Below are 25,627 nucleotides of genomic sequence, written 5' to 3'. Positions count from 1 at the left end.
AACAGACCCTGGGTCATCAAGGTGAAGGAGAGTGCTGAGGGGGGCTGGTTAGAGACCCTGCCTTGGTTCTCTGGGACTTCCTCCCCCTGCTGTTTATACAACCAGGGGCTCTCTATCCCTGAACTCTCTCATTCCTTCACCCAATCCACATGGCCCCTCGTACTCTCTGTGTCAACTCATCTCTGAAAACAATTCCCATGTCCCCTCTGATACTCCCTGTGCCAGCTCAATGTTTACTCATGTCCTTCAGAAACTCCTTGTGATTCCTCAGATTCTCAGTGTCAACTTAATGTCAAATAATGCCCCAGTAACAGGGACTGGCTGGGGGCCATGGGTAAGACCCTCTGACCTTACACTGCAAGAGATTCCTGAATCTAGCCCACAATTCCTCCCAGAGGCAGCATCAGGGTCTTGTCACGGCAAATGGTTCATTTCTCCGATCTGAGTGTGGTTCAGAGTGGGGAAGGAGTTTGTAGAAACAAGGACTGGAGGATCGGTTAGAATTGTGGGAAGCAAGAATTTTCGGAATTCAGCAGATTCGATTGGAACGGAGTCCTATGATTGGATGGAATAGTTTATGCACTCCTGATGTGGCCTGTCACTGGAAACGTACTGATGGGGGTTAACAGAAAACAGTTGTGTATTTTCAGTTCTTAAAGTGTAGATTGAGCAAGGAGCAGTTCCTGTCTATTTTCAATGCTTCAGTAGATACATAGAGTGGTGTTGGAGTGTCATTAGCAGTGGTGGAGCTCGGTGCCTGGAGCAGGGTCTGCAGTGGGCCTACAGCGGGCACTGATGGGTCATCAGCTGTGCCAGTGCTCAGTGATCGGTGGGTCATCGGAGTTTGATGCGGAGCAGAGGGAGCTTCCTGGCACAGCCTGGGGACGAGGCCCAGTGCGGACTGGAGGTAAGACCCGGCTCGGTCCGTTTGAATGACTGTGATGCTGAACCTTTTATTTCTCTATTCTTCTAATTTATTCTGAAGATTCTGGATCTTGGTACCTTTGTACCTAAGATGGTGCCATAAGGGGCAACTTTGTAAACTTCTGACTTCACTCATGTGAGTCCATGACAATAAACTAAGAATTCTAATTGTAGGATCTAATTGTCGGTTCTGCAGCTAAGGAGTCTTCACTTTCGTGATGAAGTTTCTTTTTGTTATTCTGCTAAGTATTTAGAACCTTTGTAAGGTCATCAGAAACACCAAGACACAATACCAAATGGAGCTTGAGACCCAGACTAATCACACAGGCCCCCATCACTTGTAACCAGGCTTACACAACATAACTGGCTACAAAGTGAAGTCAAACAGAATCACGGGTAACAGTACATCCCTCCCTGATGAGCTCAACGTGTTTGATGCTCACTTTGAACAGAAGGTCAGCAAAATGACATCACCTCTCCCAACAGCCTCGGGTGGGCCTGTACCCACAGTCACTGCTACAGACATTAGATCTGTCTCTTGAGAGTGAACCGATGGAAAGGGACTGGTCTGGATGGAGTCCCCCACCGTGCACTCAGACCCTGTATGGACCAGCTGGCAGGAGTATTCACTGATATCTTTAATCTCTCGTTACTACGGTTTTGAAGTTCCCATTTACTTCAGGAAGACTGTTATCATTCCCGGTGCAAAAGCAAAATCAGGCAGCGTGCCTCAATGCCTACCATCCGGTGGCTCTGATGTCATAATTATAACATGATTCAAAACGTTAGTCACAGCATCAACCCCAGCCTCCCTGAGTGCCTTGATTGACCCTGTGCAGTTTGCCGACTGGGGTAACAGGTCCATGGCAGACGCCATCTCCCTGGCCCTACACTCATGCCTGGAACACCTGGATAACACGGATATCTATCCCAGACTCCTATCCATTGACTTTAGTTTCACCTTCAACGTTATAATTCCAACAAAATTAATCCCCAAACTCTGAGACCTAGGACCCTGCTCCCCACTCTGCAACTCGATCCTTGACTTCCTGATCCACAGATCCCAATCAGTAAGGATAGGTGACAGCATCTCCTCCACGATTATCCCGAACACCGGCTGCATGCTCAGCCCCTCACTGTACCCCCTTATACATTCACAACTGTGGGGCCAAATTCAGCACTAACTCCATTCACAAATTTACTGATGACACCACCGTAGTGGGTCAGATCTCAAACAACGCCAAGAGAGAGTACAGGAAAGAGTCAGACATCTTCATGGCATGGTGTAAAGCCAACTATTTCTCCCTGAATGTCAGCAAAGTGAAGGAGCTGGTCATTGACTCCCAGTTGTATAGAGCCCTGGTTAGATCACACTTTGACATTGCGTTCAGTTCGGGTCACCTCATTATCGGAAGGATGTGGAAGCTTTAGGTAGGGTGCAGAGGATATTTACTAGGATGCTTCCTGGACTGAAAGGCATGTCTTATGAAGAAAGGTTGAGGGAGCTAAGGCTTTTCTCACTGAAGTGAAGAAGGGTGAGCAGTGACTTGATAGAAGTGTACAAGGTGATGAGAGGCACAGGTGGAGTGAATAGTCAGAGACTTTGCCCTGAGCAGAAACAGCGATCACAAGGGGTCATAATTTTAAGGTGATTGGAGGAAGGTTTAGGGGAGATGTCAAATGTTGGTTCTTAACAGAGTGATGGGTGCATGGAATGCATTGCCAATGGTGGTGGTTGGGTCAGACATATTAGGGGCATTAAAATGACCCTTGGATAGGCATATGGATGATAGTAAAATGGAGGCTATGTTGGTTAGTTTGATCTGAGAGTAGGATTAAAAGGTCGGCACATCAAAGGTTGAAGGGCCTGTGCTGTGCTGTGCTGTACTGTTCTTTGTTCTAAAAACACCCTCAGTTCAGTACTGACTCTGTGCTGATTGGCTGCAGCCAGTGTACTGTGCACTAGTAGGTGAAGGGTGACTTGGTGATGGGACCCAGCCTCTGTGCAGTTGTTTCACTAATTTTCTAATGTTGCTCATTTTTTAATGCAGTTTATGGAGAGGCAGCAAAGTGTTTCCAATGGCCAGGGAATCAAGTGCTGTCAGAATAAAGACAAGAGATTTAGAGCCAAGTGAGAGAAACCCCTTCACACAGAGTATTGTGAGGATGTGAATTTCTCTTACAGGTTTAGTGACTGAGGTTCAACGCTGTGGAGTGACAGGTGGTTCTCAAACTCTGCCTCAATACAGACCACTCAGAGCAGTCAGAGGCTGGAGTTCAAAGTGTAGCCTGGAAAATAATTCTGGTCCCGCCGTGAAATATATACACACAGACTTCATCAACTAAAGACATTTATTGAGGTGACCATTATTAATTTTCTGTGGATTATTGTTTAAGGAGCAATTTCCCTGCAGTTACACATTTGGCCGAAGGACGGAGCAAAACCCAAAGAGTGAATTCAGTCAAAAACGAAAGTAATGTTTTTCAGGGAGGGGCTGCTGTTGTGAACGTCTTTACTTTTTACACATCTGTCGGGAAAAGGCGGAAAATGTTCGGTCAGATTGTGGGAAAGTAATAGGTGAGTTCCAAATCCTCTTTAATTTCAGGAAGGGGTAATTCCCAGTGGGATCGGGTGGATATTATTCCCGCTGAAAGATCCCAATCAAATCCAAGGAGTTGAACGGGGAGCCGCTGGGGACTGTCCAGGGAAAAGGTGAGAACTTTCTCCAATGTCTCTGATCAGCTGAACGGAGCCTGGAGCTGGCTCCTGTCAGTATAAGGGAACAGGAGGGAGAGGCAATCTGCAACATTAAAGTCTCAGGGTCAGACACAGCGACTGGAAAGGGAGACGGAAGTAAAAAGGAGGAACATAGTGAGGGCCAGGAGACAGAATATGACCCACTGGGGTTTATATTTAGTGAGAAATAATTCAATCCCGGAGATAGTTATGATGCCACCTTTGCTGAAACAAACTTTAATTGAAGAGTTTTACTTGTGCTGAGTCTATTCTCCGCTTTCCCATTTCGGGTTTTCTGTCCCCACCATCGACAGCAGTGAGTCCAGCTTCCTGGGTCCTAAACTCCAAATCTCTCCTACTCTCTCAACCCATTAATCCCTCTCCACTGCTGCCTGCTCCTTTTAGATGGTGCTGAAAGCCTTTCCATGTCTCATTGCTGCTCTCAGATATTTTTTGGCTGAAAGGACACATATTTTTGATGAAATGAAAAAGGTCAATGTGAAAGAATTGTGTTAACCTGGACAGGAGAATGTGTTCATAGAGTTTCTGACACAGTGGGTATTGAACAATGAAATGTTTACACTCTGAAGCAAACATTGAAGGACCCTAATGACAGCTATATTTTGTTTGTGTGTCAGGCCAGGTTAATCTGCACAGACCTCACAAAGATGGAAGGAGTTCACCTCATTCTGCTTTTACTGATTGGGATTCCATGCACTGCCTATGGTAAGGAACATTAACAATTAATCAGTATTGATTAGATACAACACACAATCCTGGTGTGAAGTTGGAACTGTGTATTAGTAAATGAACATTTCGGACCTTAACTGACGCTTTGGTCAATGATTTTGCTTTGGAATCATTACAGAGAATAGGTTCAAAGGCTGGTTCAGAGGAAATAATATCTTTAAAATCTTTCACAATTTTAACAAATAGAGAGTTTGGCTTTTCCTTAAAATGAATTCATAACAGATGACAGCAATGACTGTGAAACATTAAAGTTCTTGAAGCGATTGAATAGAGCGGATCCCTCGTTGATGTCTTCCCTTGTGTGTGAGAGACTGGAACTAGGGACATTGTTTAAGATTAAGGAATCTTCCTTTTAAGAAGGTGATGGGAATGTTGTTTCTCAAGGGTCATTTAGAGTGTGGAATTTCCTTCCCCAGAAGGTGGTGGAAGCTGAACATTTAATGATGTCCATGGCTGAGTTGGATATATATTTTACTGACAGGTGAGCCAAGGTCAGGGGAAGACAGGAAGGGGAAGTAACACCAGTTCAGCTATGATCCTGACTCTAAGAGAACTGAGTGTGCAGCTCTCGGACACAGGATCATGAATGAAGCCTCAAGCCAACCTCTGTTCACACCATTAAATGTCACGATGCTCTCGGAATGGACTGTGACTGTCTTCCCAGTTGTCATCAGAACACGCAAAATCTCCATTCCTGAAGGTGGGAACAGCAGATGATGTGAAATGTTCAAACCAATGGGGAAGGAATCTTTTGGTGAAGATTAGGATGGGCAAAGACAGACCAAATCAAAACACTTTTTTTTATCAGGAAACACCCAGGCTGTTTGTCTTTGCAGCAACAGACATCAACAAAACTGAGTGATATCTTCACCCAACACAAAACTATTAGAAATGAGTATTAACGAGGATCTGTCTGCCCTGGCACTCAGTGATGAATAGCGCTATCATGGTCTTGGTGATATTTGTCCCTGACAGTGCTCTCATCCTCAGAAATTATTGCCTTTTTCCCAGCTCCTCAGCATCTCCTGACACAGGAGAGAGTTCACTTGGTGGATTCTGGAGTTGAGGGGGTTGGTTTGTGAGAAGAGATTGAGGCGAGTGGGACTATACTCATTGGAATTCTGTAGAATGAGGGGGAAATCTTATAAAAACATTATGCAGGGGTCAGATAAGATAGAAGCAAGGAGGTTGTTTCCACTGGCAGGTGAAACTAGAATGAGGGGGCATAGCCTCAAAATAAGGGGGAGCAGATGTAGGCCTGAGCTGAGGAGGAACTTCTACACCCAAAGGGTTCTGAATCTGTGAAATGCCCTGCCCAGTGAAGCAATTGAAGCTACTTCATTGTTTTTAAGGCAAAGATACATTTTTGAACAGTAAAGGAATCAGGTTAGGGTGAGCAGGCAGTGAAGTGGAGCTGAGTCCATAGTATGATCAGCGATGATCGTATTGAATGGCAGAGCAGGCTCAATGGGCCGGTTAACCTATCCTGCTCCTAGTTCTTATGTTCGTCATAAATAGTTAAAAGCTGTTCAAGCCCCTTCCCAAAATATTAAGATGGTTTTATGAATTTAGGGAATGACACACACAATACAGTGCAATTTCCAAAAATATGGTTTGACCATAAAATGTTTGTGAAAGCATCGAATGATACTAGGTTTTGGGGTTCATGACCACAATTATTTAATGTAGGCAATCAATAATCTGTAAGGAACTTTCTGCTGGTTAAGTTTGTTTAAGAAATAGCAGTTTAGAAATGGCACATTAGTTAATTAGACAAAACTGATGTAAGAAACATCTTCACGCAGCAACTGGTTAGACTACGGAATATACTGCCTGGAAGTGGGGTGGAGGAATGTTCAGTTGAGACATTCCAGAGGGCATTGGATGATTATTTGGATGGAAATAGTTTTGAAAAATATGGGCAAAAGGCAGGAGATTGACACTGGGTAATACGTCAGTGTAGGCACGATGGACTGAATGGCTACCTTCTGTGCTGAAGGATTCTGTGACTCAGTGATTGGTTCTGCTGTTGCTGGAAATATTTGTTTTTCTCCACATCAGCTGCAACATTCAATTCTCGTTTACTTTCAGAAGGGATTGACTGGTAATACATTACTGAGCAACAGCCTCAGATATACTCAGATGTAAAGAGAAACATATGAATTAAAGAAAACTAGACCCATCGCAAATTTATTAAACTGGACATTATTTACTGTGTTCATTGTGTTCCAGTGTAGTCTGTGTGATGTTGGAGTGGGGAAAGGCTGTGTGAAGTGGACTTGGTTCAGTTGGCAGACTTTCTGACTGGAAGTGGTAGCAGAGATAGAGGAAAAGTTCTATATTCACCGCTGGCTTGGTCGAAAGTGGACATTGGCAGGAATTTGATCAGGTTTCTGACTGGGTCCACATGGCCAGCTCTAGTCTCCTTACTGAAGTATATAGAATCATAGAGATGGGAATGGGTCTGGGTAGGTTACTCTTTGGAGCGTTGGTGTTTACTTGTTGGGCCTAAGGGTTTGTTTCCACACTGTAGGGATTCTATGATTCTGAGGGAGGATACTTGCACAGAAGGAATGAAACAAAGTTTCACCAAACATATTCCTGAGATGGAGGGAATGTCCAATGAGGAAAGATCAGGGACCTGTACTTTATGTAGTGACCTCATTCAGACATGAAAAATTCCAGGAGGGATTGACAAGGAAGGATGAAGGAATGTTTCTCCTGCTAGGGGTCTAGAACCAGGTGACACAGTCTCAGACTGAGACAGGCCGTTTCCTTTATTTAGGCAGGGGACATGGTCATTGCTGGCTGAGCCAGTGTGTACTACTCTCCTCTAGATGCCCTTCAGGAGGTGGTGGTGGTGAACTAGCTTCTTGAACTTGTGCAGTCAACGTGCTGTCAGTAAACCCACAATGCTGTTAGAGAGGGAGATCCAGAATACACAGTTCTTGTCATATCTGTGCCCAGGGAACTCTGGTTGGCATCCGTTGCCAGATGAAGGTCGGTGGGTAATTCCCTAAAGAAGGAACTGGAATTCTACCTGAGGAGATCTTGGGCTTTGAAGGACTTTGTGGCTGAGATTTGTACCATTTATACTGAGGAAATTGCCAATTTGTGAGCTTGATCTTTGTTGTATCAGCTATATAATATGTGATTTAAAGTTTAATTAGCAACAAATTACTTGTTAATTTGTGTCATTTCTGCTTGTTTTGGTTACATTCAAGATGATTAAGTGAAATCTTGTCTTATTTATCACTGGGGTATTTCAGTAAATTCTGGTTTGTTGATCTCTATGGTAATAAAAACAATGATTTTGAAAAATAAATCTTTTTGCTCAACGGCTATATAGTGCAATAAATACGGTCCATAGTGCAGTAAGTACAGGTACAAAGGAAAATGAGTACAGCTATCTAGGGATAATAAATGTAGATACATGGGATCATAAATACATTTACATAGGAAAATAAATTCAAGGTGTTGCTTATAGCTGTTTGATTAAAATTGTAGTCTCTAATAACACAGTGATTTTGAAGTTTAATTACGGATATGTTTGAAATTTGGAGCAGTTTAATGAGACATTAACTCTGCAGGTGAATTCCGAGTGAGTGGCCCAAGCCATCCTGTGGTAGCCATTGTGGGGGAAGATGCTGTCCTGGAGTGTTACCTTGTGCCGCAGGTATTTGTCAACAACATGGTGGTGCGCTGGTTTAAATCAGACATTCGGTTACCAGTTCACGCATACAGAAACGGTCAAGACGACACCGCTGCTCAACATCAGGCATACAGGAAAAGGACTGAACTGTTTCAAGATGAAGTATCCAAAGGCAATGTTTCTCTTCGAATAAAGAACACGAGGGTGTCTGATGAGGGGAAATACCTGTGTACCGTTGATGATAAGGCAAATTTTGAAGAAACTACAATTGAGCTGAAAGTTGGAGGTGAGTAAACACATTAACGACAAATGAGTATCAAATCAAATTGATATTTCAGTCAAAATCCAAGTGCTTTTTTATGAAACATGTTATTTATCCAGTTAAAAATACTTGCACATTGTGCATTTCATAATGCACAGAAAAAAAATCTGTAGGTATTCCTCTAACAGGGAAAGGTGTACCTTCATGAAGCTGATACGGTAAAAGTTGAGATAGACAATTTTTTTTTACTTTTTTAATTTCAAAAGTACGTTTCATTTGTAAATTATCTATAAGTAAATACATGAAGTGCAAAAAAGATCTACACAGAGTTTACATAAAATATCGTGGAATTTTGACATTCCTCATTAGAGGAATGCTCAGAAAATGGCTTCAGCAAAATGGGTGAATTGGCCAAATCACCAGAATACTTTCTGCCTCCCACTCTTCCCTTTTAATATGGGATGGGAAGATGTTTCCCACATTCCTATCCCTTGATCCCCAAGATGGATACTCAAGGACAGTCATGACTGGCCAAGCCTGTGTTCCAATATGGAAAAACTTCCTTCCTCTGTAGTTTGAAGGGCATGAACACCAGGCTATGTTGACAGTTAGAAGTGCTGCCTTACAGTGTAAATTTATAGAAGTTCTTACTCTCTGTTTTTGTATTTCTCTTGGACTCAAACTTTTCCTTTTTTTTATAGTTATTCTTTGCTGATTTCTAAAATGTTCTTGACCTTCAGTCTTTCTGTGAATCTTTGGAGCATTTTATGTTTTTAGGTTCAATTTGATATTGCCCATAATTACCTTAATTTGCTGCAGAAGGTCTGCTTCAGCCCATTCTCTCTTCATTCCTTTGTAAATGCCTTTACATATAAGACTCTAGTTTTTCACTCACAATCTAAGTAAGGAATTCTGTCATGATATGATCACTTTTAGCTAGAGAATCCTTTGAAATGCGATCATGAATTAATCGTATCTCACTCTGCCCCCACTGGATGGTACTGTCATCCTGGGTGTTGTCATCAGTTTCCTCACCCTTCCTGAAGCCCCTGCAACAACCTCCAAAGCTGTTGGACAGGCGCATGGGCTGAGGCTCCTCCTCCTCCTCCTCTGTTACCTTTGGGATGATAAAACTACCTCATTTCCCACCCTTTCATCATTCTGTCCCTCACCATGCACCAGATCTGAAGTATCTGACTAATGAGATATGGCTGCTTCCTGGGACAGTGTCAAAGTTCCTCCCTGATCCATTGCAGAGTTCAAAGTTTCACCTTCAGCTCATCACCTCTGAGGCTATGTTCCTTGAGCTGTAGGCCCTTCCTGCAGATGTGGTTGCTGTGGATCACCCTGGTGCTTGTTACAGCTGCACCACAGCCATTTTGCTGTCTCCATCATCTTCATCATGTATTTCATTAACTGAATGATATAAATTTAACAAACTATAAATGTAATGCAGTGCTTCAGTTACAATGGCCATAATTTAAATGACTGCTCTAATTTTAGAGGAAAAAGAACTTCTAACCAATCACCAACCAGCTGGCGACATTAATGCCTCCAGACCTCAGCTCTTGGGTCGTACTGTTATTTGGTGGCTGTCTCAGGCCACTCCTTGTTTTAGTTTCAAATATCCGAATGGTGCGTTGTACATCACTGTGACAAATCTTCGAAGTGAAGTTCCCTGAAGCTATGTTCAACCAACTTTGTGCACTAATAGGAGTCTCCTGTGTTTAATGTAACTAGAGTTTCAGAGACATGAATCAGCTCCTGCTTATCAGGCCTAACGAGTCCCCTCATCACTGTGCGGCTGCCTCGTGCTCATGTACTTCTGATTGGGAAGGAACCTATCAATTAAGGACAAAGTTAATTTAAATGCCAAGTGCAAAATTTGCCTCAGTTTTAGAAACCGAACAACATTTGAGACACTTTGAATTCCCTCTAATATCTGTGTTGGGTTGCTGGAGAAGCAATACTCGGTCAAAGTGAACTTTGAGCTATTCCCAAAACTTATGAAAGTCCATATACAGGACTACAATTGTAATGCCCTTATCAGGGCTGTCTTTGTGAATTATTCGGAGTTAATAATGTTAAATGCTGATTTCCTGTACAAATACAGCTGGCCGAGCTGAATTAATCCTTGGGTGAAAACAAGGAATGCAGATGCTGGAAGCCAGAGTCTAGATTAGAGTGGTGCTGGAAAAGCACAGCAGGTCAGGCAGCATCGAAGGAGCAGGAAAATCGAGCAGGTAAAAGAGGATTCGCAGAAGAGTTAAACGCCCGAGCTGTCGATTTTCCTGGTCCTTGGATGCTGCCTGACCTGCTGTGCTTTTCCAGCACCACTCTAATCTAAACTCTAGTTTCCAGCATCTGCAGTCCTTGCATTTACCTAGTTGATTTTAACTCTACTGCGAATCCTCCTGCAAGGATGCCTGCCTTGAAGAAGTTTTCCTCCTCGAAGGGCTTTTGCCTGAAACAGTGATTTTCCTGCTCCTTGGATGCTGCCAGGCCTGCTGTGCTTTTCCAGCACCACCCTGAATTAATCCATAGTTAGCTCAGTAACTGTTAATTTTCTCCGAGATTTTCAGTTCTAAAAGCTTTCCTGTCACAAAAATTACATAAGCTGGCCTATGGTTGCTGGATTTATCTTTTCACGTTTTTAAAAATGTGTTTTTGAAAAGGTGTATGAAATTTGCACATCTCCAATTATCTGGAACCTTGACTGTAGCCGAGCAAGACTGGAGGATTATGTCAGAGCTCCTTCCCTCGGTAATTTTGGATCTATTCCATCTGGTCACAGTGAATTACCAGCTGAAGTTCAGCCAGCCTATTGAATAGTTCTCCTTTTCTAAATTTTTAGCTCATCCAATGTCTGTACCACCTCACCTCTCTCTATGACTTCATCAGGATCTTCTGCTTTGTCAAAGATAATACTCAGAAAATAACTCAGCTGCACTTCCTGCTTCCAGGCACAGATCCCTTTATTATAAAACAAAGAATTGCAGATGCTGGAGATTTGAAACAAAGTTCTGATGAAGAGTCATCAGACTCGAAACGTTAACTCTGCTTTCTGTCCACAGATGCTGCCAGACCTGCTGAGTTTTACCAGCAATTTCCGTTTTTGTGATGGATCCCGTTACGGTCCCCTATCAGCCCAACCCCTCCTTTTACTATCTCTCAGAGGCTTTTGGATTCCCTTTTTTGTTTTAATTGTCGGATCATTATATAAAAATGTATTTTGTAATAAAATTGAATACACTTCGTATGAATCATGTCACAGAAATACTAAGACTATTTTATCCTTCAATAACAGTAAATGAACTCACATGTGGGTTAAAATTTGTTTCTAAGATGTTTAAACGAGTGTTTATTGATTGTTGTAGCACTGGGCCGTGAGCACTGGATCCAGATTGATGGATACCATAAAAATGGAATTCAGCTTATGTGTGAATCTAATGGGTGGTTCCCACAGCCACAGATATCATGGACTGGTGGGAATGGCCAGAACCTAACGGCACAGTCTGAAATAAACTACCGACGTGACTCGAATGGCCTTGTCAATGTCCAGAGCAGTGTAGCTGTAACAAAAGATGCAACAAACAGCTTCAAGTGTCTCATACAGAACAAGCTGTTGAAAGAAGAACAAGAAGCAGCAATCCAGATAGCAGGTCTGTTCATGATAAAATACAGTTTCATTTTCAAAATAAACACTCTGTTCACAAACTCCATAAAAACAACTTACACAGCAGTTAGAACTTAATGGTGCGTGGAGTTCACTTTTGACTGCAGTGTCCCACTCTGAGGTGCCTCTTTACATTTACAATTTGAGTTTATATTTATAGTACACATCTGTATTTCATGTGAAACATTGGTGCAGAAACTTGAGGGATTTGACATGGGAACCAGCCTCATGTGGCACAGTGGTAGAGTCCCTACCTCTGAGTCAGAAGGTCTGGTTTCAATTCCCACCTACTCGAGAGGTGTGCAAGAACATCTTTGAAAAGGCTTATTTTTAAAAAAACAAATCTTTTGTGAGAGTGTCTTAGACTATTGTGCTTTTCCATTGGGCATTACAATGGATATTCCGAGCTCCCAGCGTGTTGTCCAGCGGCCTAGAACGTACAAACCCACAATACACAGTTATTGACAGCTGTTTGTCCTGCAAGATTGACAAATGCAGGCAGACCACAGAGTAATTTTCACCAGGTTGTTGGTTCTGCTAGACTAGATGACATTCATCTTGGTATCTTTCGTCTGTTTGCACATAGCACAAAAAACACAATATTGTAAATTGATATTAGCACAAAAGAATGTGGCAAAGTTCGAATAAGGCTGGCTTCTTACATCAAATTGACAGACTTCTTTAATTTGTTGTCCATCTATAACAGTCCTTGAACTGAGTGGCTTGTTCACCCATTTTAGAGGGCACATTGCTGTGGGTTTGGAGTCACAAGTAGGCCAGGTCAGGCAAAGACGGCCAATTTCCCTCCTCACAAGGACTTTTGTTCACCACTTGGGTTTTTACAACAATTGATGTTTGCTTCCCAGTCACCATTACAGGGACTGGCTTCAAACTCCAGATTTCATTTGTTGAATTTAAATTCCATTAACTGCTGTGTTGGGTTTGAACCTGTATCCCCAGAGCTTTATCCTGGGCCTCAGTGACATTATCCCTGCATCATCACCTGGGTCCGATAACACAGTCCATGTTTGATCCACATATTTATAGGGGCCAGCTTTGGCCAGTTAGGTTAGCCGTGCAATGAGCAGTCTGTGCAAAATTTGTAATTAATGCGATCCAAGTGACTCGAGAATAAGAGAATGATATGGGTGAGTTTAACTACCCTTCAGTTGATAGAGACCCAAGTCTTCAACTCAGGGACCATAGACCTGAAAATGTGCTAAACTTAATCATGATTCCTGTGGAATGTATCTGAAATTATAAGTATCTAATTAACTGCCATTTACTTTCCAGATGGTTTCTTCCCATCTGTCTCAGGCTGGCTGGTGTTTTTATCTCTGATGCTCTGTCTTGTCATCATTACTTTAATCGCTGGAATCATTTGGATTGTGAAACAATTAAGAAATATCAAAGGTACACTCTCAGACTCCGTGACAATGGACAACACAGTTTCGGGACTCCAGAGAAATGTTCAAACTGAACCAGAGTTTTTGTTTCTGTTATTGTGTTCCATTGTATTTGTAATAATTCAGTCCTTATAATCTTGGTCTCAGTGGGAGGGGAGGAGATTGCTGTACTAATGAAGGCAGCAGCATGTCTAAGAGAGCCCTCTGTTTTAAGTTTTTTTGTCAGATATCATTGTTTCCAATTTTCATTCAATACTACTTGTTTAATTTATTTATCTACCTCCCCTCTAATCCTCAATAGAAATAAACCAATTTGATGGTATTATACAACGTGAACTGCAGCACAGTCTAACATTTTACCACCTAAAAGGTAACAGAGCTTGATGAGTATTACAGTGGAGAAATGTCCTGATGAAAAGTTCCGACCTGAAACGTTGAGTCCCCTTCTCTTCTGATGCTTGACCTACTGTGCTTTTTCCAGCTCCACTCTTTGTCCGCACTTGGTTTGTTTCATATGGGATTGAATGCTATTTACTCATATTTGTAGTCAATGAAAGCACATCAGACTAATCAAATCATTTTTAATATTTGTATTTGTTGAATTTCTTTCAGAACTGCAGCATGACAAGATGATTGTACAATATGGTAAGAAATGATGAAATATGTGTAATACAGCTCAGGGCTTAGGTATTTCGATGTGTAGATGGTACATCTATCCTACTAAATAATGCCTGTTAAACAATCTGTTTGAAGATTATTTTGTGCATAATTCACCATACAAGCAGTATCTTTGCAAAATTTGCACTGTTTCGGATAAATGTTGCTGAGATTAGATTAGATTAGATTAGATTACTTACAGTGTGGAAACAGGCCCTTCGGCCCAACAAGTCCACACCGACCCGCCGAAGCGTAACCCACCCAGACCCATTCTCCTACATTTACCCCTTCACCTAACACTACGGGCAATTTAGCATGGCCAATTCACCTAACCCTTGCACATTTTTGGATTGTGGGAGGAAACCGGAGCACCCGGAGGAAACCCACGCAGACACGGGGAGAATGTGCAAACTCCACACAGAGAGTCGCCTGAGGCGGGAATTGAACCCGGGTCTCTGGCGCTGTGAAGCAGCAGTGCTAACCACTGTGCTACCGTGCCGCCCATGAGATGTTATTACGGAGCAAATGAAATCACAGACTAAAGTCCAGCTTGATAGATCACAGTTTATTTCTTTTTATTTAATGAGGTGGTCATTCACTGAAACAGAAGGATGCGGTTCTGATGATAAAATAAATAATTACATGTCAGATTGGAGGCTGTGACCAGCAGTGTGCCACAAGGATGGACGCTGGCTGCACTGCTTTTTGTTATTAGAGCTGGCTGCACTGCTTTTTGTAGAGTAGTCCCACTGAACCTGAGGGGGATACATTCCACGGCCTACCGCGGAAGGCCGAAATCACGGATAGGAGTGAACCCATTCATTTCAATGGGAAAATTGCCTTCGTGGCAGCCCTCTCGTTCCAGAAGGTTCCTTATTGTATGTTTAGGCCAAGGTAAACGTGGGTAACTAAAACCGCGGATAACGATTACACAGATATGGGGGTTGCCCTGTAAATGATTTTGATGTAAACATGAGGTTTGGTTAGTAAATTTGCAGATGACACCAAAATTGGCAGTGTAGTGGACAGCAAAGAAGGTTACCTCAGAGTACAATAGGACCTAGACCAGTGGGCTTAGGAGTGACAGATGGAATTTAAGTTAGATAAACGTGAGGTGCTGCATTTTGAAAAGTCAAATCAGGACAGGACTTACAGGCTTAATGGTAAGGTCCTGGGGAGTGTTGCTGAACAAAGAGACCTTGGAGTACAAGTTCATAGCTCTTTGAAAGTAGAGTTCCAGGTATTCAGGGAAGTGAAGAAGGCATTTGGTACGTTTCCTTTATTGATCAGTGCAGTGAGTATAGGAATTGGGAAGTTATGTTGTGGCTGTACAGGATATTGATGAGGCGACTTCTGAAATGCTGCACTCAGGTCTGGTCTTCCTGCTACAGGAAGGATGTTGTGAAACATGAAAGGGTTCAGAAAAGATTTACAAAGAGGTGGCTGAATAAGCTGGGTCTATTTTCCCTAGAGCGGAGTGGTTTATAAAATCATGAGGGGCATAGATAGAGTGAATAGTCCAGGCTTTTTCCCTGGGGTGGAGGAGTCCAAACCTAGGGTGCATAGATTGAAGGTGAGAGGGGCAAGATTTAAAAGGGACCGAAGGAGCAATTTTTTCATGCAGAGGATGATGAGCTGCCAGAGAAAGTGGTGGAGGCTGGCACAATTACAACATTTAAAAGGAATCTGAATGGGTATATGAATAGGAAAGATTCAGAGGGACATGGACCAAATACTAGCAAATGGGACTAGATTAATTTAGGATATCTGGTCAGCATGGACGAGTTGGAGTGAAGCATCTGTTTCTATGCTGTACAGCTCTATGGCTCTGAAAAGATGGTAGCAAAGAACCAACATGGGTATTTAGATTTAACACAGTTTGAAAGTTTGAGAAACACACAATTAAAATCCAATCCTTTTGATTCCAACAGCATTATTTTACTGTACTCAGACACCACGGAGAATCCCTTCTGTATCATATCAATGCTTCACTTCACAATTCCTTTCAAATCCTTGTCTTTGGTAACTCTTCCTTGAATAGTCACACAACTGATCTTAAACATTCTCAACCTCAAATAACTCCTTCCTGGTTCGAAACAAACATTTCTGGTGTGGACCTTTCACACAAAAACCCTGACACTGAGATAAACTATTTCCTAACACCTTTAAAGTATTTCCTTTCTTCAAGAGAAAGTTTCATAGATCTAACCTCTACCAGACTCTCTGCCAACATGGGTGGCACGGTGCCTCAGTGGTTAGCCCTGCTGCCTCACAGTGCCAGGGACCCAGGTTTAATTCTAGCCTTGGGCTAGTGTGTCTGTTGTTTGCAAGTTCTCCCTGCACCTGCATGGGTCTCCTCCAAGCTCTCCAGTTTCCTCCCACAGTCCAATGTGTGCAGGTTAGGTGGATTGGCCATGCTAAATTTCCCATTGTGTCCAGGGATGCGTAGGTTAGATGGATTAGCCATGGGCAATGCAGGCTTACAGGGATAGAGTCGGAAGTGAATCTAGGTGGGGTCCTCTTTGGAGAGTTGGTGTGGACTTGTTAGGCTGCATGGCCTGTTTCCACACTGTGAGGATTCCATGATTGTTACAATTGAGAGGCTTGCTAACCATTTCAGACGGCAGTTAAGAGTCAGTGACACTACTGTTGGCCTGGAGCTACTTGTAGGTCAGACTGGATAAGGATGGCAGAATTGTGATGTTGACTCATGAATAATATTGACCAGGGACAACCCCCACTGCTCTTCAGAGTCGTCCCATGGGGAAGTTTTCTGTCCACCTGAGGAAGCAGACAAATCTAGGTTTAACATTTCACCTGAAGGATGGCACCTCTCACTGTGCAGCACTCCCTCAGGACTGCACTGGGATGGTCAGCTTGGTTACATGCTGCGGTCTTTGGAGGAGAATTGACAGCCTCCTGACTCAGAGGTGAGAGAGATACAACTGAACCGAGGCTAACACTTGTCAGGCTAAAGTGCCAACACTCAAACCACTTCAAATATGGAGATCCTTTTTGTTTTAATTCACTCGTGGGAAATGGGCTTTGCTGGCTGGGCCAGCATTTATTGCCATCTCCAGTTGCCCCTGAGAAGGTGGTGATGAGCTGCCTTCTTAAACAGCTGCAGGTACCATGGTATCACATTGGGATCACATTGAGTCGGTATCATATTGATGTCTCTGTCAATATTTTAAGGTTTGTGACAACCATATCAATGAAGTGTATTAACAGTTTGCTTTCTTTTTCAGATCGGTGGAAATCTGTCAGTGATTCAGGTATGCTCTACTCTTTGACTTGAAAGGTTGTTTTATATTGATGCCAGAGTGGGTCAGTAAGTAGAGGGCTGAGAGTTGAGTGTGAGATTTGGTGCAAGTTAAGACACAGCAGCAGAGTTCTCCGTGACCTCCAGTTTATAGAAGGTAAAATCTGGGAGAGCAGCCTGAAGTATTATCATAGTCAGGGCTGGAGCAGCACTTCCCAAACTGTGTGGGAAACTATTCCCCGCAAACCCCCCCACCCCCCACCCCGCCGGGGGTCACCGAAACACCAGATGGGGTTGGGTTTTATTATGTGGACCACGAATTGTGAATAAGAAGCTGCAGGCCCCATCTCGAACTGGCCTGGAAGGAAAGGTGTTCCATGATTTTAACCCAGTGATGGTGAAGGAATCGTGACCTAGTTCCAAATCGGTATGGTGCATGGTCAGGAATGGTGTTTCAATGACTCTGCTTTACCTGGATATCAATGTGGTCCAGGTTGTAGGGAGCTTTCAGAGAACACTGATGGTGCAGTGAGTTCCCACAGTGCAGTTTATAGGTGGGACACTCTGCTGTCTCACTGCAATGGTGGTGGGTGGAGTTCTGAACCGTCAGGCCGATTGGTCCTGCACCGGGTCAAGCTTTCGCAGTGTTGTTGTAACAGGACCTCTCCAGGCAAGTGACAGGTATTTCATCACATTCCTAACGTGTAGACTGACACTCGGCAGTCAGGTAGTGAGTTACTGACCTCAGATTTCCCTGTCCTTATCATCACAGTATTTATGTAGTTAATCTGGTTAAGTTTCTGGTGAATGGTCAACTCCCAGAATGTTGCTGGTTAGCAATTAGTGATGGTGATAGTGTATGTCAGGGAGCTGGTTCGATACCCATTTCTCAGAGATGGTCATTGTCTGGCACTTGTTTGCTGTGGCCATTACTGATGATACCAACTGACCTGTCCCTGCACTCTGTGCCCTCACACAGGAGGAGGATGTAAAATGTAATGGCTGTAATTGACATGACACTTTGAAATAGATTTTAAAAAGGCTCAAGACTGGAATGAGGAAATTGCTTCCTTGCCACCCAGACTGTGGATTAACATGACCAACACTTTGAGACTAACAACGTCCAATTCACAGCCAGCAGTTAAATAAAAACCACAGTCCATTTTCTTGTGTGGATTTAAGTACATGCTGATTTCTCCTGTTTTATTGGTTTATTATTTCTGATTTCAGATTGGGAGAACATTTCTAAGCATAAAGGTAAGATCCTCGTGTGATAACAAGGGATTTTATCTCTTGATCACCTTCTCTTCTCACTCTCCAGTAACAACCTGGATCCTTCAGGGTAACTTTCTGGGTGCATGTTGCTGCTTCAGTGTCTCAATCACCAGCAGCACCTACTGGGAAATAGCAGGGACAATGCCCACAGTTTTCCATCTATCGATGGGAATGAATGGCAGATGAAGAGCAGCATGGATGCAGTTTCCAATCTGCATGATTATGCAAGCTTTCAAATCGAAGAATTTCTGATTTTTAATGGGTATAATTAATATCATTCAGTCTCTGTCTCTTTCATCCTTTCCACTCCGTGACCCTGGGTCTCTTGCTGATTTAATTTAGTTTGAGGAACTTGCAGAAGCTCCTTGAGGTATTGTTCATGGTCCAGTCATCTTTAGCTGTATTATAATTTATTTTTGGAATGTGTACATTTGTTATCTATTCTTTTATTGTCTTTGAGGAGGTAGTGTTGTGCGACTTTCTAAAATTGGTGGAGTCCACGTAGTGTCGGTGTTCCCACGAAGCTGTTGGGATGGATTTCCAGAATTTAAAGCCAACAATAGTGAAGGAACAGTAGTATAGTCCGAATTCAGGATGGTGTGGAAGTTTGAAGAGGCCTCGTAGCTGATGGGTGGTGATGACCCCATGCGTCTGCTTCCAATGTCTTCCTCGGTGGTGGAGGTCAGAGGTTTAGCAGGAAATCAAATGGACACATGATGGATGTAAAGCTGCAAGGTTTGGGGATTAAAGTAGGGGAACAGGACTGATTGCCAACTCTGTGTAAAGCCATTCATCGACTTGTTGGCTAAATAACCACCATCAATGCAATTGTGACTTTTATAAGGTGCTGTAGAAGGCAGCTCAGTAAGTGCGTCCAGTGCATCTAGTAAATGGTGCACACTGCTACCAGAGTGCAAACAGCAGTGTGCACCAGAGAGGGCTCATCGTCAGAGCCCAGTGCCCTAACAATATCAGAGCAGCAAAGGTTTCAAAGACTGTGTCTCTGCAGGAAGATGGTCACTGTATCATGCACTATGATGAATGAGGAGCTGCACCCATATATCCCCAAATCTATAGTTTGATTTATTATTGTCACATGTACTGAGATACAGTGAATAGTATTGTTTTCCATGCTATCCAGACTAAGTACATCAGGATAATAGAACAGAATGCAGTGTTGCAGCTGTGGCGAAAGATCAACTCGAATATGATAGGTTTGTACATAAATCTGGTCACAGCCGGAAGAAGCTGTTCTTGAATCTGTTTGCACGTGTTTTCAAAGTTATGTAATTTCTGCCCAAGGAGCAGGGTGAAAGAGAATGGTACTCCATTTTAATTCTGGTTCAGGATCACACCAAGATGAGTACAGCTTTCATGATGGCAATGCTGTTGGAGACATACACAGGATTTCCCATTCTGGGACTTATCACTGAGCCAAGAAGGCCACCAAAGATACACTGAAGAGAGCCAGCCATTATCTCTGGGTTTCCAATCTCAATGATCAGTGTGAGAAGTTTATAGGAATCGGGTTCATCGCTGGATTCTCCCATGTGTTGGAGATCCTTGATTGCATGTTGGTCTTAAGGAAAGGCTTACATTCAATGTAAAGCTGTGCTGAAACCATTACAAACCGTTTCTTCAGGTTATACAAAGTTTCTGGAGATTTCTCACAATACCTACACTCTCAGGCCCTCCCTGGTGCCTGACCTTTTCAGGTCCCACACATTCCTTCAAATTGAGTACAGGGTGTCAAGGGTTACCCAATAAAGACATGGCTCCTCCTCTTTCTATCAAACCCATCCCCGATGATACTGTGATTCTTGAGTGTTGTTGGAACTCTCTAGGCGAGGCATCAATCAGACTCCTGACTACTGCATTCTCTGTGGTTTGGAGTGTCAAGCCATGAGATACTGACCGCAGAATTCCCAACCTTAGACCTGGTGTTGTAGCTTCAGTATTGATTTGGCTGATCCAGTTACATTTGTAGCTAGTGACCATCTGCATAAAGTTGATAAGCTTTCATGATGGCAATGCTGTTGAATATCAAGAGGAAAAAAGTAGGTAATTGCTTAGCACTCCTTTATCATGAATATGACTTGACAGTCCAAGCTTGGATGTTGTCCAGATCTTGTTGCATAAAGATGCAGACTCCTTCAGTATCTGAGGACTGGTGAATGGTGCTGAATATTTTACCCCAAGCAGCTGAAGATGGTTGGACCTAGGAGGAGGTGTTTCATCACATTTCTGGGCGGATTGATTAGAAAGTATCTTTCCTGAGGAGCTGCTGCAGTGATGATCTGTACTGAGATTATTGACCTCCAGCAACAACAACCATCTTCCTTTGGACTAGAAATGAGTCCAAGCAGTGATCAATTCTGCCCCCTTGACTCCAAGTGGCTTCCATTTTGCAAGGATTCTTTGGCACCACACTTTGTCAAACATTGCCTTGATGTCAAGTACAGTTGCAGTCACCTTGCATCTGCATTTCAGTTTTTTGTCCACATTTGAAGAAAAATTGCATTAAAGTTTGGAGCTGAGCCATCCTAATATGCTGAAACTAAGCATTGGTGAGCAGGCCATTGCTATCTTTAGTACCACTTGTTAGCTTGTCAAAAATACCTACACGCACTTTACAGAGGATTGAAAGAAGATTGAGATGGTTCCCATATTTGGTGGAATTGGATCCTGTATCAGAGCCATCTTGATGGTAAGGTCATGAGGTGAAAAGGTCAGGGTGTGCAATTCTCCTGCTCATGGACCATAGTACCTCAGATGTTTGGATCTCAACACCAATATTTTTATTACAATAAGGTGAAGCAAAAACTGATGGAAATACTCCACAGATCAGTAAACAGCTGTGGTAAAGGGAAGGTAAAGCTCCAGGCTCTAGCACAATGACTTTTCATTGGAACGTTTTACATTCTATCACTTTTCCCAGAACTGACCATTTTATGTTTCTGTAACTTCACTAACCCCATAAAGACTCCAGGTTTCATCAACTTGAACTTTGCTTTCTCCACCCTCACAAATTAAGTTTTCGAGACATCTTTTATTTATCGCAATCTTCCCTTTGACATTCTCCCCTCAAATTTGTTTCTACATTTTTACAGTCCCTTTAAAAGGCGTCCTGTTGAAATCCTGTTTTTCACTCATTGTTTCCTCTCTGTAAAGTACTTTCAGACATCTATGTATCAGCCAGGATTGATACAGATTACACATTTTTGTTCTCCTAAATATGATTCTTGATCCAATCAACTTTTCTTTGTTTGGGATTTCGATCATTATTATCGATTGACTTAATTGAGCCTCATTAATTTTTCCCTTTGTATTTTCAGTCTCTGTAACACTGGATACAGAAACAGCAAATCCAAAGCTTGAGGTATCTAAAGATCAGAAGAACGTGAGATTGACCCAGACAGCACTGAGTGTCCATGACAATGAAGAGAGGTTTACCGTCTGTGAATCAATGCTTGGATCAGAGGGATTTACTTCAGGCTCACACTACTGGGAGGTGGAGGTGGTGGGGAATCAGCACTGGACTGTGGGAGTAGCCACAGAGTCTGTGGAGAGGAAGAAAGAAATCCAGCTGACACCAAAGAATGGGTTTTGGACAATTGGGAGGACTGAGAATAAATTTGAGGCAAACTTTGAAAAAACATCTGATATCCAAGCTGGTGAGATTCCGAGGAAAATTGGTGTTTATCTCAACTATGAGTCTGGGATTGTTTCATTTTACAGTGCAGGTACAAAGATTTACTTGTACACTTTCACTGGGTGTGAATTCACAGAGAAAGTTCATCCTTTCTTCAGTACAACACACTGTGACAAATGGCTGAGAATCTGCCCAGTTTAGCATTGTTTCTGTGAAACATTTCTGATCTTAAAGTTTCTCCAAAGTATTTTACAGTTTAATAGGAAGAAAGGAATCTGGGATCATCCCTTTTTACAAAACATTGTCTGATTGTCAAAGCTGTAAGTAATGTAAATATGTGTTTGGTCAGCTTCACAGTGAGGAGAAGGTTTCCCTCCATGTGAACCACTGATAGGCTGGGGATAATCAGGAGTTAGTAACTGGTGGATTTGCCATCCATCTGCTCCCAGATTATAAAGGCATCCCTGTTACTGGTGACTTCACTTCAACTGAGTCTGACATTGGTTTGCAGGTGGTTAATGTGGCTTGTGCCTGCCAGTCTGGAACCAGATGAGGGCCAGCTTTGCAATGTACTTAAAAAGTAAATGAGCTGGATTTACAATATCAAGAATGAAGACCTGATGTGGGAAGCAATGTCACACTTAAAATCATTTGAAAGAGATTTTGAGACAAAATAGAAATTGCTGGAAAAGCTCAGCAGGTCTGGCAGTATCTGTGGAGAGAAATCAGAGTTAATGTTTCGAGCCGAGTGACCCTTTTCCTTCAGGGTGCAGTGAATATGTAGCTTTTACTCTGGAGTTAAGTTTGCATTTAGAAAATGGGATAACTGCAAAGAAAAGCATCTTGAATTCCATTACAGCTGAAAGGTCAGGGCAAGGTTTCTTTAAGAGGTTAACATCTAGGAAAGGAAGATCATAAAACGGTTGGTAGATTTGCTTTGCTGATGAGCCAAAGATGTCATGCCGAAGCTGCTTGTAAAGAAATACAGTTGAAGGAGATGGTTTTATTTGGAACTTGGAGCTAAATTATGATAAAGGTGTTACTGAACTCATATCAAAGAAAAAATTCTAAATGAAGAATAATCAAGAGGTCAGGGTGAGGATAGCCCAGAGTAGGTTCTATCATCATGGTCTTGGGGAGAGAGTAAGAAGATTCTCTGGTTTCGATCTCTGTTTGCTGGGGGAAATGGTTAACTGCAGTTTGGAACTGGGAATGTTGAAGCAAAGAAATGGCTTCAGGCAACACAAGTACTGTCATTAGTAGACAGCAGACAGTTAGCCCTCAGGAGATGTCCCAGGGAGTTTGATGACTCCTTACTATTTGAATGGGGGCAAGAAAAAGAAGCACAGTGCAGCTGAGTGTGGGATGAAGGAAGTCCAGAAAAAGTATTTGCTTCCAATGCTGGATCTTGAAGACTGAAGATTTGGACTCTCTTGTGAAGGGGGAAAAAATTGAGATTTTATGACACAGGGTGTCACTAATTTCTGGATGTGTTGCTGAGAAATCGACAGACCTTGTCTTGGTTGTCTCTGCCATCTCCAGTGCAGACTGTGGGGGTGTCGACTACAGTTTGTCTATTAACTCAGTTACCGCATTAATTCTGAACATTAACTACTCCTGGTCCTGGTCTCCTGTCTAGTTAATACTGCCTGAGCTGATGCTTACTTCCATGTTCTGCAACTTGCAACTGTCTTAAGTATTTTGTTTTTACTTGTACAGTAATAATTGTATAATTGAATGTCATGACTGAGGAGAAAATGCACTGATAATCCACACCCCACTACTTCTCCAGTGTAATCATTTGTTTAAATTCAAAATACCCAATTGGTTCTCTTTTGTACTTCTAACAAAAATAAGCAGAACATCACCAGGCTTCTTTGCTGAACTCAAATAATTTGTTTATTATAAATTTGATCTCAGTCAGGGTGTAAATGTTCCATGAATCATCACAAATGTGTAAGTATCCAATTAAATCATCAAGATGCCTAGTTTGTCGAACTGGCTCTGATTCAGGATAAAAATTACTTCACACCAGGTTTTGTCATTACAGGAAAAATAACCATTTATTGTAAATTAACTTCATCTTTTGTGCATGAGAAAAGAAAAATGGATTTTCCATTCATTACACTGCAATTTAAAGCTTACCTCTTTATTCATGAATGACAGACAAAGACACAGTTTGACACAAATACAACAAGTGGAGAAATATAGACAGGGGAGCAAATTCTGTCCATCAAAGTCCAGACTATAAAGCTGGGTTGAATTCTCTCATGATTTTGATTCTTTAATGTGATGGTGACAGGCTTTTCTCACTGATGTACCTAGGTCTTTTTCAATGTTAGAGTTACAGTCATTGAGATGTACAGCATTTAAGCAGACCCTTCAGTCCAACCCATCCATGCCGACCAGATATCCCAACCCAATCTAGCCCCACCTGCCAGCACCTGGCCCATATCCCTCCAAACTCTTCCTATTCATATACCCATCCAAATGCCTCTTAAATGTTGCAATCGTACCAGCCTCCACCACATCCTCTGGCAGCTCATTCCATACCCGTACCACCCTCTGCATGAAAAAGTTGCCCTTTAGGTCTCTTTTATATCTTTCCCCTCTCGCCCTAAACCTATGCCGTCTAGTTCTGGACTCCCCCACCCGAGGGAAAAGACTTTGCCTATTTACCCTATCCATGCCCCTCATAATTTTGTAAACTTCTATAAGGTCACCCCTCAGCCTCTGACGCTTCAGGGAAAACAGCCCCAGCCTGTTCAGCCTCTCCCTTTAGCTCAGATCCTCCAACCCTGGCAACATCCTTGTAAATCTTTTCTTAACCCTTTCAAGTTTCACAACATCTTTCCGATAGGAAGGAGACCTGAATTGTACGCAATATTCCAACAGTGGCCTAACCAATGTCCTATACAGCCGCAACATGACCTTCCAACTCCTGTACTCAATACTCTGACCAATAAAGGAAAGCATACCAAACGCCTTCTTCACTATCCTATCTACCTGTGACTCCACTTTCAAGGAGCTATGAACCTGCACTTCAAGGTCTCTTCATTCAGCAACACTCCCTAGGACCTTACCATTAAGTGTATAAGTCCTGCTAAAATTTGCTTTCCCAAAATGCAGCACCTCGCATTTATCTGAATTCAACTCCATCTGCCACTTCTCAGCCCATTGGCCCATCTGGTTCAGATCCTGTTGTAATCTGAGGTGACCTTCTTCGCTCTCCACTACACCTCCAATTTTGGTGTCATCTGCAAACTTACTAACTGTATCTCTTATGCTCGCATCCAAATCATTTATGTAAATGACAAAAAGTAGAGAGCCCAGCACCGATCCTTGTGGCACTCCACTGGTCACAGGCCTCCAGT

General features: G+C 42.6%; 1 protein-coding gene across 3 annotated transcripts; it reads left to right on the top strand.

The window, feature by feature from the left end:
• Nucleotides 1-3,361: 3,361 nt before the first annotated feature.
• Nucleotides 3,362-24,238, top strand: LOC122541553 (butyrophilin subfamily 3 member A3-like). 3 transcript variants are annotated; one of them, XM_087979253.1, is made up of 9 exons: nucleotides 3,363-3,502; nucleotides 4,300-4,387; nucleotides 8,002-8,349; nucleotides 11,703-11,987; nucleotides 13,295-13,414; nucleotides 14,020-14,052; nucleotides 17,313-17,339; nucleotides 18,557-18,583; nucleotides 21,937-24,238. In XM_087979253.1, exons 2-9 carry the CDS (start codon nucleotides 4,330-4,332, stop codon nucleotides 22,452-22,454), a joined length of 1,416 nt encoding a protein of 471 aa, XP_087835379.1. In that variant the 5' UTR covers nucleotides 3,363-3,502; nucleotides 4,300-4,329; the 3' UTR covers nucleotides 22,455-24,238. The 3 variants fall into 3 exon arrangements, with proteins under 3 accessions (XP_087835381.1, XP_087835379.1, XP_087835380.1); XM_087979254.1 differs by having other exon boundaries at nucleotides 3,500-3,637; XM_087979255.1 differs by lacking the exon at nucleotides 13,295-13,414 and having other exon boundaries at nucleotides 3,362-3,502.
• Nucleotides 24,239-25,627: the final 1,389 nt, after the last annotated feature.

The sequence above is a fragment of the Chiloscyllium plagiosum genome, unplaced genomic scaffold, assembly GCF_037043375.1.
Source record: "Chiloscyllium plagiosum isolate Xiang-an unplaced genomic scaffold, Cpla_swu_hap1 HiC_scaffold_35, whole genome shotgun sequence".
Lineage (NCBI taxonomy): Eukaryota > Metazoa > Chordata > Chondrichthyes > Orectolobiformes > Hemiscylliidae > Chiloscyllium > Chiloscyllium plagiosum.
This window is presented reverse-complemented; position numbering and strand designations above follow the sequence as displayed.